Raw genomic sequence first — 12,019 nt, forward strand, 5'->3', positions numbered from 1 at the left:
CACCAAGGTCTCTAGATTAGACCAATCAAATATGATATCTGTCCCATCAAATATCAAGAAGGAGTGTATAAGACCCCAGTCACACAGGCCTAGAGACTGGTCAATAACTCCCTGGTAACCACTGTTCATTAGGGAAAAGAATCTATTTTGCAACTGGTTGGCAAGTGGTTGCTGAAGGTTGCTGGCAGTCGCTAGTGTGGAACTTGTTGCAAAGAGGTAGCCTCCTTGTGACTGCTTTGTACATTAGTACAAATTGCTTAGTACATTGACGCTGATGCCAGTAGTTTGCAAAGAAGCCACAGACTTCTCTGCAAACACTCACAAACTACTCTCCAAGCAGTAGTGAAACTTGAAAAAGTGCAACACAAACCAGAAACAGAAAACGTTTGCTTTCAAAGTAGAAGTCGTGCCTTTTGAAATGTGGTGGTTGCAGTGGTAAGGCACAACTTTTATTTCAAAATAAATGTTCTCTGTTTCCATTTTGCATTGCACTTTTTCAAGTTTCACTACTGCTTGGAGAGTAGCTTGCGAGTGTCTGCATACAAGTCGTTAAAACATTTAACTTCCATGCCAACTACTGTTTACCGCAGCAATAGGCTGCAGTCAGCAAAGCAATCACAAGGAGGTTTTTGGTGCAACAGCCTGCAAAGTCCTGCAACTGCTCGCCAACCAGTTGGGAGAATACACATTTTTCCTTAGAGACCGGAGGTTGCCAGGGACTCGCCAACCAGTCTTTAGGCCTATGCGACTGAGTTCTTGATGTATAATGTTCACAAGCATCTTAAATTCAAAATGGCAGTTCCTCTTGGGTTTAGGGCAGGGGTCGGAAACCTGTAATCCGGAAAGAGCCCGGTTTCCACAGAAAACAAAACAGTGAGAGCCGCAAATACTAGCGGAAGCCGGTAGCCGCTACCTGAAGCCGGTAGCAGCAACCACGAGTGACGCATATATTGAGAAACGAAAATAAATAAATAGATAAATAAAATGATTTTGTTTTAATATTTCAAGATCACAATAATGTTCCAATTTAAAACTACAACAAAAACCAAACTGACAAAAATAAAATGCACTTCAATTGGATACTTATAATTTACTTACGCGAGGCGCACAGAGCCGCAGATTAAGCCTGAATGAGCCGCATGCGGCTCTGGAGCCGCGGGTTGCCGACCCCTGGTTTAGGGTATGACTCCAAGAAGCTTTTTTTTTTTTTTAATACTATCTTGGCATGACTGAGAATTTCATAACTGTACATGAAACTAATTAACCATCCATTCATTCCACTCATGTGTGTGGGTGGGAGCTGGAGCCTGTCCCAGCTGTCACTCAGCAAGAGACAGTCACAGACAGGCAACCATTCATTCTCCCATTCACACCTACGTTCAATTTAGGAACAGCAATTAAACTAAGCCTATGCATGTACATGCAAATTCAGATCTCGAAATTTTACTGAGCCGACTTTAAGTTGTAAATCACAGAGCACAATGTGGTTTTAGGATGTGGAGAAGAATGAGCAATTAGTGTGGATGCCCCTGTTTCCATCTTACCCTACAATACGGAACCAAGTGGAGTTTTACATCAGTGCATGGAATGAGAGTGATGTGACATATGACCACAAGGAGCAGTGATGAATATGTTTATGTGTGTTTGGGAGAGAGAATGTGAAACAAATTGTTACAGAAGTACAGTTTATAATGAGTGTGTTTGGTAGTGAATATTTATCGCTTTCTGCCCCACAACAACTTACAAAAATCTGAGTATTAAAAAAGGCTCATTGCTAGCATTTCATTACGTGTTCACAAAAGTCCAGTTACAAGAAAGCATTATGTCACTGACAAATCAGAATCTTTGCTAAAATATGTTAAAAATCGCCCCATATTTTGATGAGCAGTCATTTCCCACAGCTTTGAATGTATCAGAAAAGTTAATTGTATATTTATTATAGTCTTCAAACAGCTTGTTTAGCACAAGTTTGTAGCCAATGATGATAGTATGCTATAAGCGCACAATATTTACCTAAAGAGCCTCTTTGAAGTGCCTGTTTCTCTGCCGGTTAATGATGTGCGGATTGATGCTGAAATATCAATACTTCCGATACCAGACCTTTATGCTTTAAAATTGATTCTCAAATCCAAGTATCAAAACTTTCAATACTTCAGCCATTTGAAATAATGTATCTTAAAAAGAACATGTTAGAAAGTAACTAAATTATTGAGATCTTGACCAAATGAGACGAGGTTGATGGGAACTACTTTTTCTTCCGCCTGGTAAGTGTGTAATGCATAAGGACGTAACGCCTAAGCGTAGCGTGCTGCTGCTGCTGCTCAAAAGCTCACTCAAACATAGACACAATGGCAAAACGTAAAAAAGAAGTCACCGTGGAGCTATTTCGGCTCCACAAATTGCTGCAATTACAGCTGCAGGTCTTTTAGGGTGTGTCTCCACCAGCTTTGCACATCTAGTGACTGAAATTTTTGCCCATTCTTCTTTGCAAAACAGCTCAAGCTCAGTCAGATTAGAAGGAGAGCGTTTGTGAACAGCAGTTTTCAGATCTTGCCACAAATTCTTGATTGGGTTTAGGTCTGGACTTTGACTGGGCCATTCTAACACATGAATATGTTTTGTTTGAAACCGTTCCATTGTAGCCCTGGCTTTATGTTTAGGCTCGTTGTCCTGCTGGAAGGTGAACCTCCGCCCCAGTCTCAAGTCTTTTGCAGACTCCAACAGGTTTTCTTCCAAGATTGCCCTGTATTTGGCTCCATCCATCTTCCCATCAACTCTGACCAACTTCCCTGTCCCTGCTGAAGAGAAGCAGCCCCAGAGCATGATGCTGCCACCACCATATTTGACAGTGGGGATGGTGTGTTCAGAGTGATGTGCAGTGTTAATTCTCTGCCACACATAATGTTTTGCATTTTGGCCAAAAAGTTCAATTTTGGTCTCATCTGACCAAAGCACCTTGTTCCACATGTTTGCTGTGTCCCCAACATGGCTTCTGCAAACTGCAAACAGGAATTTTTACGGTTTTCTTTTAACAATGGCTTTCTTCTTGCCACTCTTCCATGAAGACCACATTTATGCAGTGCATGACTAATAGTTGTCCTGTGGACAGATTCCCCCACCTGAGCTGTGGATCTCTGCATTTCGTCCAGAGTCACCATGGGCCTCTTGGCTGCATCTCTGATCAGTGCTCTCCTTGTTCGGCCTGTAAGTTTAGGTGGACGGCCTTGTCTTGGTAGGTTTACAGTTGTGCCATACTCTTTCCATTTCTGGATAATGGATTGAACAGTGCTCTGTGAGATGTTCAAAGCTTGGGAAATCTTTTTATAGCCTAAGCCTGCTTTAAACTTCTCCACAACCTTATTCCTGACCTGTCTGGTGTGTTCTTTGGACTTCATGATGCTGTTTACTCCCCAATATTCTCTTAACCAACCTCTGAGGCCGTCACTGAGCAGCTGTATTTGTACTGAGATTAGATTACACACAGATGGACTCTTTTTAGTCATTAGCAGTCATCAGGCTTCTGAATGCAATTGGTTGCACTCAGAGAAAAGGGAGCTGAATACTTTTGCACACCGTACTTTTCAGTTTTTTATTTGTAAAAAATGTTTTGAATCATGTATAATTTTCTTTCCACTTCACAATTGTATACCACTTTTTCACATTAAATTTCAGTGAAATATATTTATGTTTGTGGTTGTAATGTGACAAAATATGGAAAGGTTCAAGGGGTATGAATACTTTTGCAAGCCACTGTAAATCTCTGGGTCTGAAAGTGAAACATAGTGTTTAATTGAAACTGAGACTTCTTGAGTTTAATTTAAGGAGAATTATCCTCAACCCTGGTGCACATGTGAACATCATCCTGTCTTTCACACAGATAGCAGACAATAGAGATGGGCGTACCGTACATCTTGCCCTCATCTGAGAGGATGATCTTCCTGCGGCCACAGGGTGGATAGATGGCCAGGGCCTCCTGGAAGCTCTGCTCGATGTCAGGGCTCCACACACCCTCTGCATCATTCTCCAGGGGTTTGTCGAGTCCGTCCCCCAGCTCATCACTCCCACCCCTGGGGGAGGGAGCGGGCACCCACTCCGCAGACGTGTTGGGACGACGGAGAGGGAACCACAGAGCAAGTGATGGAGGGTTTGGGTTTTGTGGTAAATGGGTGTGGAAGAAGATGGAGGTTTCTTCGGGGAGTAGAACTGCCTGTATGAACTCCACAGGTGTGACGATGATGTTGGGTCTGGATGTGGCAGGACAGGAAAGAAAGACAGAAAGGGGAAAAAGATGAGGTGGTGCTCTGTTAGGAGAAAGTTTTTGATAATTTCACAAGTTTGGGCTACCAAAATAGTGTGGAGAAAACAGTTATACTGTTAATAAAAAACAGGAAAACTAGTTTACTTCAGTTTGTTTTGTATGATGTTTTACAAAAAACAGAATTTAGCAACTGTACATTCAGCTCACAGATACAGTTTGGTGATCTTTGTGGAGCTGTTTGAAAAGTTTCATCTTGAAATTACTAGGCACCCTTAAAAAAAAAATTTTATTTCGTTTATGCCCGATCTTGAGTAGCAAAGAGGAGTACGGACAAATCTTAATTTACAACAGCAACATGAACCCGTCACAGGGATGGGAAGGAAAAAGGGATGTGTTGAAGATGTAAGGGGCAGTGGAATGCCATTATTTTCTTATTACTGAGCAATGCCATCATTACTTTAGCATGTTACAAAAGAATACACAGAAAAAAATGAATCCTGCTGAGAATCATCTCATTTTCAGAGTAATCTCTCCCAGCCTTCCAGACCATACGTGATTTTTGGATATTAAGTTTTTTTTTAAATCCTAGAAGTGTTTGGTGGAATAAAACCAAGTGCTTACCTACGTTAGCAAATCTAGTCCCTACATTAGCACCATTATAGGTACAGAGCGATTACGCTACATGATCTCATCAGCTCAACATCTGCTAACCCTCCCTGGGGAAAAAAGATAAATAATAAGGCTAATGCCAACATGAAAACAAATAACAGAGGGCATGTGGTGCTGGAGGAGAGGAGGGGTGTGACAAATGAGGAGACGGATTAAAGTTGCATCATGTTGCAAGTTGCATCTTCAGACACACTTAGACCCACATGCCAACAGCAGGATATTAAAGCCACGGGGCTTTTTTAGGATTGCCCGTTTCTTCATCAGTGCTATAACTGTGTTATTAAAATCCTCAGCTGAGGTCCTAATCAATGTGTTTATGCATTGTTTGGGGTGTAAGAGTGTTACAATAACAAGCTGAGTTATTAAAATGATTAACTCGGCAATCCTTTGACTCTTTGTGACAGGAAAAAAAAAAAAAAACAGTACTGAAATCCAAAGGGAAGGGTGACAGCATAGAGATGTTTGACTTGCAACAGATTCACATCCTGTTTCCCTACACACCGGTTTCTTTAGGATATGCACAGAGTGCTTACATATATTTGGGTGGAGAGAATGAGACAGTTGTCGGCTCCACCGCTTCCTCTTGACAAATGGAGAAAGAGGAGAAAAATGGAAACCAGGCACAATGGTAGGACACAGTGAAGAAAGAGCTCCAAAATCATGAGTCAATACAAAAAGGGGGTTTTGTCACTGACCTTTTTCCTGCCAGTGTTAAACTAAGAGCCCTCCTTGGCCATTTAGGGAAACAACAAGAAAAGCAGTGACCATTACGTCAATTGTAATGCCTAACTCGAGTGTGTGTGTGTGTGTGTGTGTGTGTGTGTGTGTGTGTGTGTGTGTGTGTGTGTGTGTGTGTGTGTGTGTGTGTGTGTGTGTGTGTGTGTGTGTGTGTGTTACATGTTGAGAGAGTACAAGGATCTAAAATGCAAGACTGTGATTGGGAAGAGATCTGTGAAGTGAGTAAGACTCTCCAGCCAGTCCACCCCCCCCGCCCACATTTCCTTTGAGCCCCCTGATGTTCCACAAAGCTTCCTGTAAGGCGTCCGGCCAGTCAGCCATTCTCCCCATCAATTTCTGTTTTTCATACACATGTGTACAAACAAAAATGGATATGCATTTAAAAAAAAAAAAAAAACTTGAACCCACACAAACACCAACACATGATAAAACAGTCAAAGAACACTAAAAACAGTGAAGCTATATTTACTAAGGGAGCAGACTGTCCAAACACAAACCTGCGAGCAAATCTCTGCTGTGTTAATTCTGCTGATACTACGTTTAAACAGCAAGTGTTTCACGCTCCAAAAATATACAGGAAAACGGTTATAATTAGGATTTCTGCAAGAAGAAATTGATATTAAATGAAATCCTGAATGTCATTAGTAGTAATATAAATAGTTACAGAAAACATCCATTTGTTGAAGAACTGGTTGGATCAAGCTTAGGCTCCTTTATCAAACAAAATTGGCTATGAATGCTGAGGATTCACATTTTACAGATTTAATGGTTAATAAAATGCGTAACACATTCGACATATGTCCAGGTGATGATTCATTTGTAAACAAGAGTCAAACCTTTGAACTGTGGATAGCCCTCCAGGAAAAATCTGAATTGACACTGCACTGAAAGTGTGACATTGTTCATAATCAACTAGTTAGCAGATCTTCTCTTGTGAGGCTGTGAAAGTCAGAGTAGCATTGCCTTTACACCTTATGCTTAAAAAATATTCAGTAATAGAGTGGCATTAGTTGCATAGTTTATATATAGATTTTAATAATTCCCTTTAATAAGAAAACTGGGAAGCCAAGTTAAATAACATAACTTACTTTAACAATTCCTCCAGCCTTATCCAACCTAAGTTGTCTGAACTTAATCGCACACATAATTCAAACTAGTAAAAAATCTTGTGTAATTAATTCTTATGAGATTCCAATAAGCTCTAATCTTTATCACAAGCTGACCAACTACTCGACAGCTAACAGCTTTCCCAAAAATCGCAATAAAGCAAAACTTTCTGAAATTGATAGATATAACCCAAATGTGACATTTCTATTGTTTGTGTATGTGATTTTAAACTAAATGCATCTGCAGTTCAGGGTCACTGCATGTCAAAGTGTGATTTGAGGGGGCCATAAACCATTAGGGTGGAGCCCTCTGCCTCTCTCAAAGCATCCAGGAGGTTAATTAACCTAAGCCATGCCTTAAAACAACCTCTTCTTACGCCTCCAGCCCTGCCCCTCATCCCGCCCCAGCATGGCCCCTCTTCCCTGGATCTACTCAACAGGATAATCCCCCAGCTGGTGCTGTGGTCAAGGGGCCACATAACCACTTGGCTGCTCCCCTCTCCTTTACACAACTGCACACACTGACCAAGTAAGACAAATCCAGTCATGGTTAAAACTTGTGATGGAAAAAAAAAAAAACACTTGGACACACAAAACAAAAATATGCCCACACGTATGCAAGTTAAAACACAAACAAAGACTTTATCTGAGCAGGGTCATATGCAAGGCTGAGACACACATACACAGAAACAATGAAACCTTCCCTTTGACACACATACTGAAACACACACACGCACACGCGCAGTCACATATTTTAAAACAGAGGAAACGCCCACAAGAAAACTGCAGGTAGCTGAGCCTTAGCTTGTCCTGGACCAGAGCCAAGCAGGTGGGCAAGTAGAGCGGCTTTTTATAAGCAACGTCAATCAGTCACGCAGTTCAAAACTTTGACTCAGATGGAAATTATTGGAAACATTGTACTGACAGACATTCCTAATGACTTTGGTGATCTCCTGGTTTTTTTAATTGCACAATGAAGTTCAACTTGGTGGTTTTAGTGTAAAACCTCATCTTCCTCAGAATGAAATCATTTTCATCTATTAGAATTGCTACTGTGAGGACGACACCATAGAGACTGAAAAAGATACTGCGTCGATATCCTGAAAGTCACAGTACTTGCTACACTCATGGAATGCATGCGTGTGTGTATGTGTGTGTGTGTGTGTACTAAAGTGGTCACAACCTCCACTAATCGTGCCAGGAATGTAAAGGCAGGAAACATTCTGAAAATAAGGCAGCAGTATGGGATCAGGCTCTGTGATAGAAATAAAGTGGCAGTGAGAGCCCTTGGCTGCGAACAGGTTTGTTTTGTTGGGTTTTTTTCCTGAGAGCACGTGTTCCCCGGCTCCGAGTCCCACTGGGCTGTCCCAGCAGGCGTCTCCGAGCTCCACGCACTAAACAAACACATGCATGTACAGGACAAAACTGTGGGGGTTTTTTGCGTATTAGATCTTAACGAAATACTTTGATGTGACAGTGCAAACACCTCTAAAGAGAAACTGAGGTCGAAATACAGTATATTTACACATCACATCATGACTGTAAGGCAGCAACCAAAGGTCGTTTTCACAGTTACCCTGTTGATTAATTTTATTGACGAGTCGACTAACGCTCACTTAAAGTGACAAATATGTTGGCAATTATCATCCGACAGCGCTACGTCTTTCAGCTCAGCCTGGTGTCTCGGTTATATAGTCCAAAGCGCTACTGTGTCAGTTTGCTCTCACTCCTTACAGCAAGATGTAGCTTCCACTTGCAGCAGGCTCCTCTAAAATTCCAGCATCAATCAACAATGTTGCAGACACGTGGCAACAAGAAACTGTGCAGAAAAAATAAATAAATCAGCCATGGTGGGTGGTGGTGGGCTCGAAATGCTAGGCTGATAAGCAGGTAATGACAACAAACTATTAACACTAATAACACATGGCATGTTAAGCTCCTGAGTTGCCAAAAGTTAGCAGAGCGGTTGTTCTGAACAGCTCAAGGTGTAAATGCTTCGAGCTGCTTGAACTTTTTTCTCCCTCTGAGTGATCCATAATTTGTTATTCTACAAAATCCCAGCAAAAGCTCCTCAAGACTCAACTTCTGTCCTTTCTAAATGTCATTTTGAAAAGACAGACAGTCTATCATATCAATCCCAGATACTCCAAATGTAAAGATTTATCAGACTGGCTGGAATCAATGGACAACACAGTCACACACACACACACACACACACACACACACACACACACACACACACACACACACACACACACACACACACGCGTGCGCTGCACAGAGCTACGGGTGCTCAGCAGTCTTAGTAGAAAAGGAGGGGAAGGCTGTGCAAAAAGCCTTTGTTCTACAAGGCTCATATCTGAGGCATTATTCGTTTTTCTCGTGCAAGTGGAGGAGGAATGATCGCTATGTGGGATGAGCACAGAAAAAAAGAAACTCCTCCACTGTAGAGAGGACCTGTCTCAGGGTAGCTACGCACACACAAACAAACACACAATGACTCCCAAACAAGGATGAAAGCACACATATTTCTCTTCTTGATCATAGACCTTTTTACCTCCCCTCTTGTTTCACTCATTCACCCACACAAACACATCCACCTCTAGGCCCCACCATATCCACCCACACACACACACACACACACACACACACACACACACACACACACACACACACACACAAACACAAATACTACTGCAGCATGAACAAAACAACCTTAGAGTTCAGATTACATTATAATTCATCTGTCTGAGACAACAGTGAACCCAACGCCTTCAAAACAAAAAAGGCCAACTCCTCTAGCTGCCACACACTTCACAGGAGGCTCTGACAGGTGTGTTTTTTAGCCTTCCATCACAGTCACCCTGCTCCTTTACACCTGTTGCTCCTCTGGAAAATACACTCACTCTGCTGCCCTACAGAACACCATAACACACACACACACACACACACATAAGGCTTCTGTTACTTATGTCAAATGCTGATCTGAAACACTCACACTCCGCCTTTTCAGCTCTGCAGCTGTGTATCTATTAAAAAATACAAAACAATGCAAAGTCTATCACACACGTACATAAGGTGTTATGATGAATGTTTTTATTGCTTTAAAGATCCAAAGGATCTGGGGGTGGATCTATAGGCAGAAAAGGAATAAAATATTCATAAGCACGTTTTAATTTGTGTATAAACTGAAAATAAGAATTGCTCTGGCTCCATTTGTTTGGAATGAGCCCTTTTCGTGTGCAAAATCAGTCGGTCAGCCATGTTGCATCACCACGTTTCTACAGTAACCCAGAACAGACAAACTAATCAATGCCTCGAGATAAGACCTTTGGAGTTTTTAGCAGCCACCGTAGGCTCGTCTTAAGCGCTTGGGAGGGGAATGAGAGTGTGAGACGACCGGTATTCATCTGTATGCCAGATCCAAAATAAATTAAACGACATCAATATAATCTGAATTTTTTTATTTTTTTTAATTTTATTTTAAGGACAAGGCTGCTAAAATGCACTCATCCCCAGCCACTCAAATGTGAATATACGAAAAGAAAAACAAAATCAAACTAAATGCATCAATACAGCTTTACAAAAAGTGATGGGTATTATTTTAAGCTTGTTTCCACACACTCACCTATTAAGCAACACTTTGATACTATTTAATTGCTTTGCGTAGCTTTTTCCCCCCTCTATCTCATCTTTAACAGAGCCCCACGTCACTCTGGGAATTTTAAAATAACTCCTAAAATATTTCTTAATTTTAGATAGTCATTAAAAGCTATGGTTGAATCAAAGCCAGAAAAAAAAAAAAAAACATACTAACAAGTGATTGACCTTCCAGTCTTGCTTATGGAAGCACCCACAGACTGAAATTTGCCCCACATCCCATGCTGCTATAGCGTGTATGTCTTAACTCCAGTGGTGGCATTTGTTTACAAAAACTACCCTCTTATAGGAAAAATGCTCCAGAATCTAAAATCTAGGATAAGCATGAATGGTTCCTCTCCAAACCACATTTACATATTATGTTGAACGATGATGCGTTATAGCGTAACCGGAATTTAGACAATAAAGTCTGTTGATGATTGTAATCAGAGTTTTGGTTGGTGCTTTCTGCACTCTGCGAGGATTAACCCTTTACATGCCGTTTTTTTTTTTGTTTTTTTTAGTTCACATCACAGCAGTTCATCATATATTATTAGCTGATCGTGAGTCTCATACATAAAATCTCAATGTGTGACAGCTACATTGTTTGTACATAAAGTACAACTACATAACTGAAACTTCTACACAAAACCTACCAGTAAAATACTACTACTACTACATTACTACTACCACAAATAACGGACAGAGCATGTGTGCATTCACATGATATACAGCAGTGTAAAGTAACTAATTACATTGTATTTTTGGATTTTGCTCATGTTCAAATATGAAGGGCTTGTTCTCTGCTTGGTTATTTTCATTTATATTTTTTTCAGGTACAGCTACTTTGCAAATGAAAAGTCTGACAGCAAATCATGTAACGATTTACACAACTGCTCAAATCAACTCCACTTCAGTGAGCTACACTATGAAGATTACAACACACCCTAAAGCATACTAATTCAGTAATAAAATAGATGCATTATAATAATGCAGGAAGCAATAACGTGAAATACTTCAATATACCTTTTGCTGCACCTTGCTGCCAAATTGTATAAAACAGCAAGAGGCAGCTCTACCTTACCTCTTGTGTTGTGCCAATAAGTGAAAAAAAAGAAAGAAAGAAAGAAAAACATTGCTGGTATTTAAATTTTTGTAAATGGTTTGTTGACCTCTGAGCTTTCAAACATATCTCTCATGAATGACATCATGCCATTGTGAGCCAGAAAGCACATTTTTAGTTACAAGGTAGACTCTACCATCAGTTTTTGGCACTGATTGTAGAGTCTACATTTTTATATATGATTGATTCTTTTTTTCAAGAGAGACCTAGTCAAGGGGGCAGCAGAAACTGCAACAAGCATAACGGTTCTATAAAGATGATTTAAGCGGCAAAAATGACTGGATTGATTTAATGCAGAACACAGAGTAGTTATGCAGTCATAAGGATCCGTCCAAAACACGTCATGTCTTTATTTTGCATATAACCCGTTCGTAAATCTCGTTGACTGCAGTCTATTTGCTAAACTACACAAGGATATTAGATATTTTAAAAAATCACTGATCACATACCTAGCTTTATATAAAAAAAAAAAAAAATAGAAAGCAT

General features: G+C 40.6%; 1 protein-coding gene across 5 annotated transcripts in view; it reads right to left on the reverse strand.

Annotated features, from left to right (window-relative positions):
- tead4 (TEA domain transcription factor 4) overlaps positions 1 to 12,019 on the reverse strand; it is a 37,637-nt gene that overhangs the window by 24,804 nt on the left and 814 nt on the right. For 4 of the 5 annotated variants that reach the window (XM_030731392.1, XM_030731391.1, XM_030731390.1 and 1 more), the window contains exon 2: positions 3,904 to 4,244. In XM_030731392.1, the coding sequence (XP_030587252.1) occupies positions 3,904 to 3,910 (7 nt within the window). In that variant the 5' untranslated portion in view covers positions 3,911 to 4,244. Of the gene's footprint in view, positions 1 to 3,903; positions 4,245 to 12,019 lie in introns of those variants that run through there. The other variant, XM_030731393.1, reaches the window with a different exon arrangement.

The sequence above is a fragment of the Archocentrus centrarchus genome, chromosome 6, assembly GCF_007364275.1.
Source record: "Archocentrus centrarchus isolate MPI-CPG fArcCen1 chromosome 6, fArcCen1, whole genome shotgun sequence".
Taxonomy (NCBI): Eukaryota; Metazoa; Chordata; class Actinopteri; order Cichliformes; family Cichlidae; genus Archocentrus; species Archocentrus centrarchus.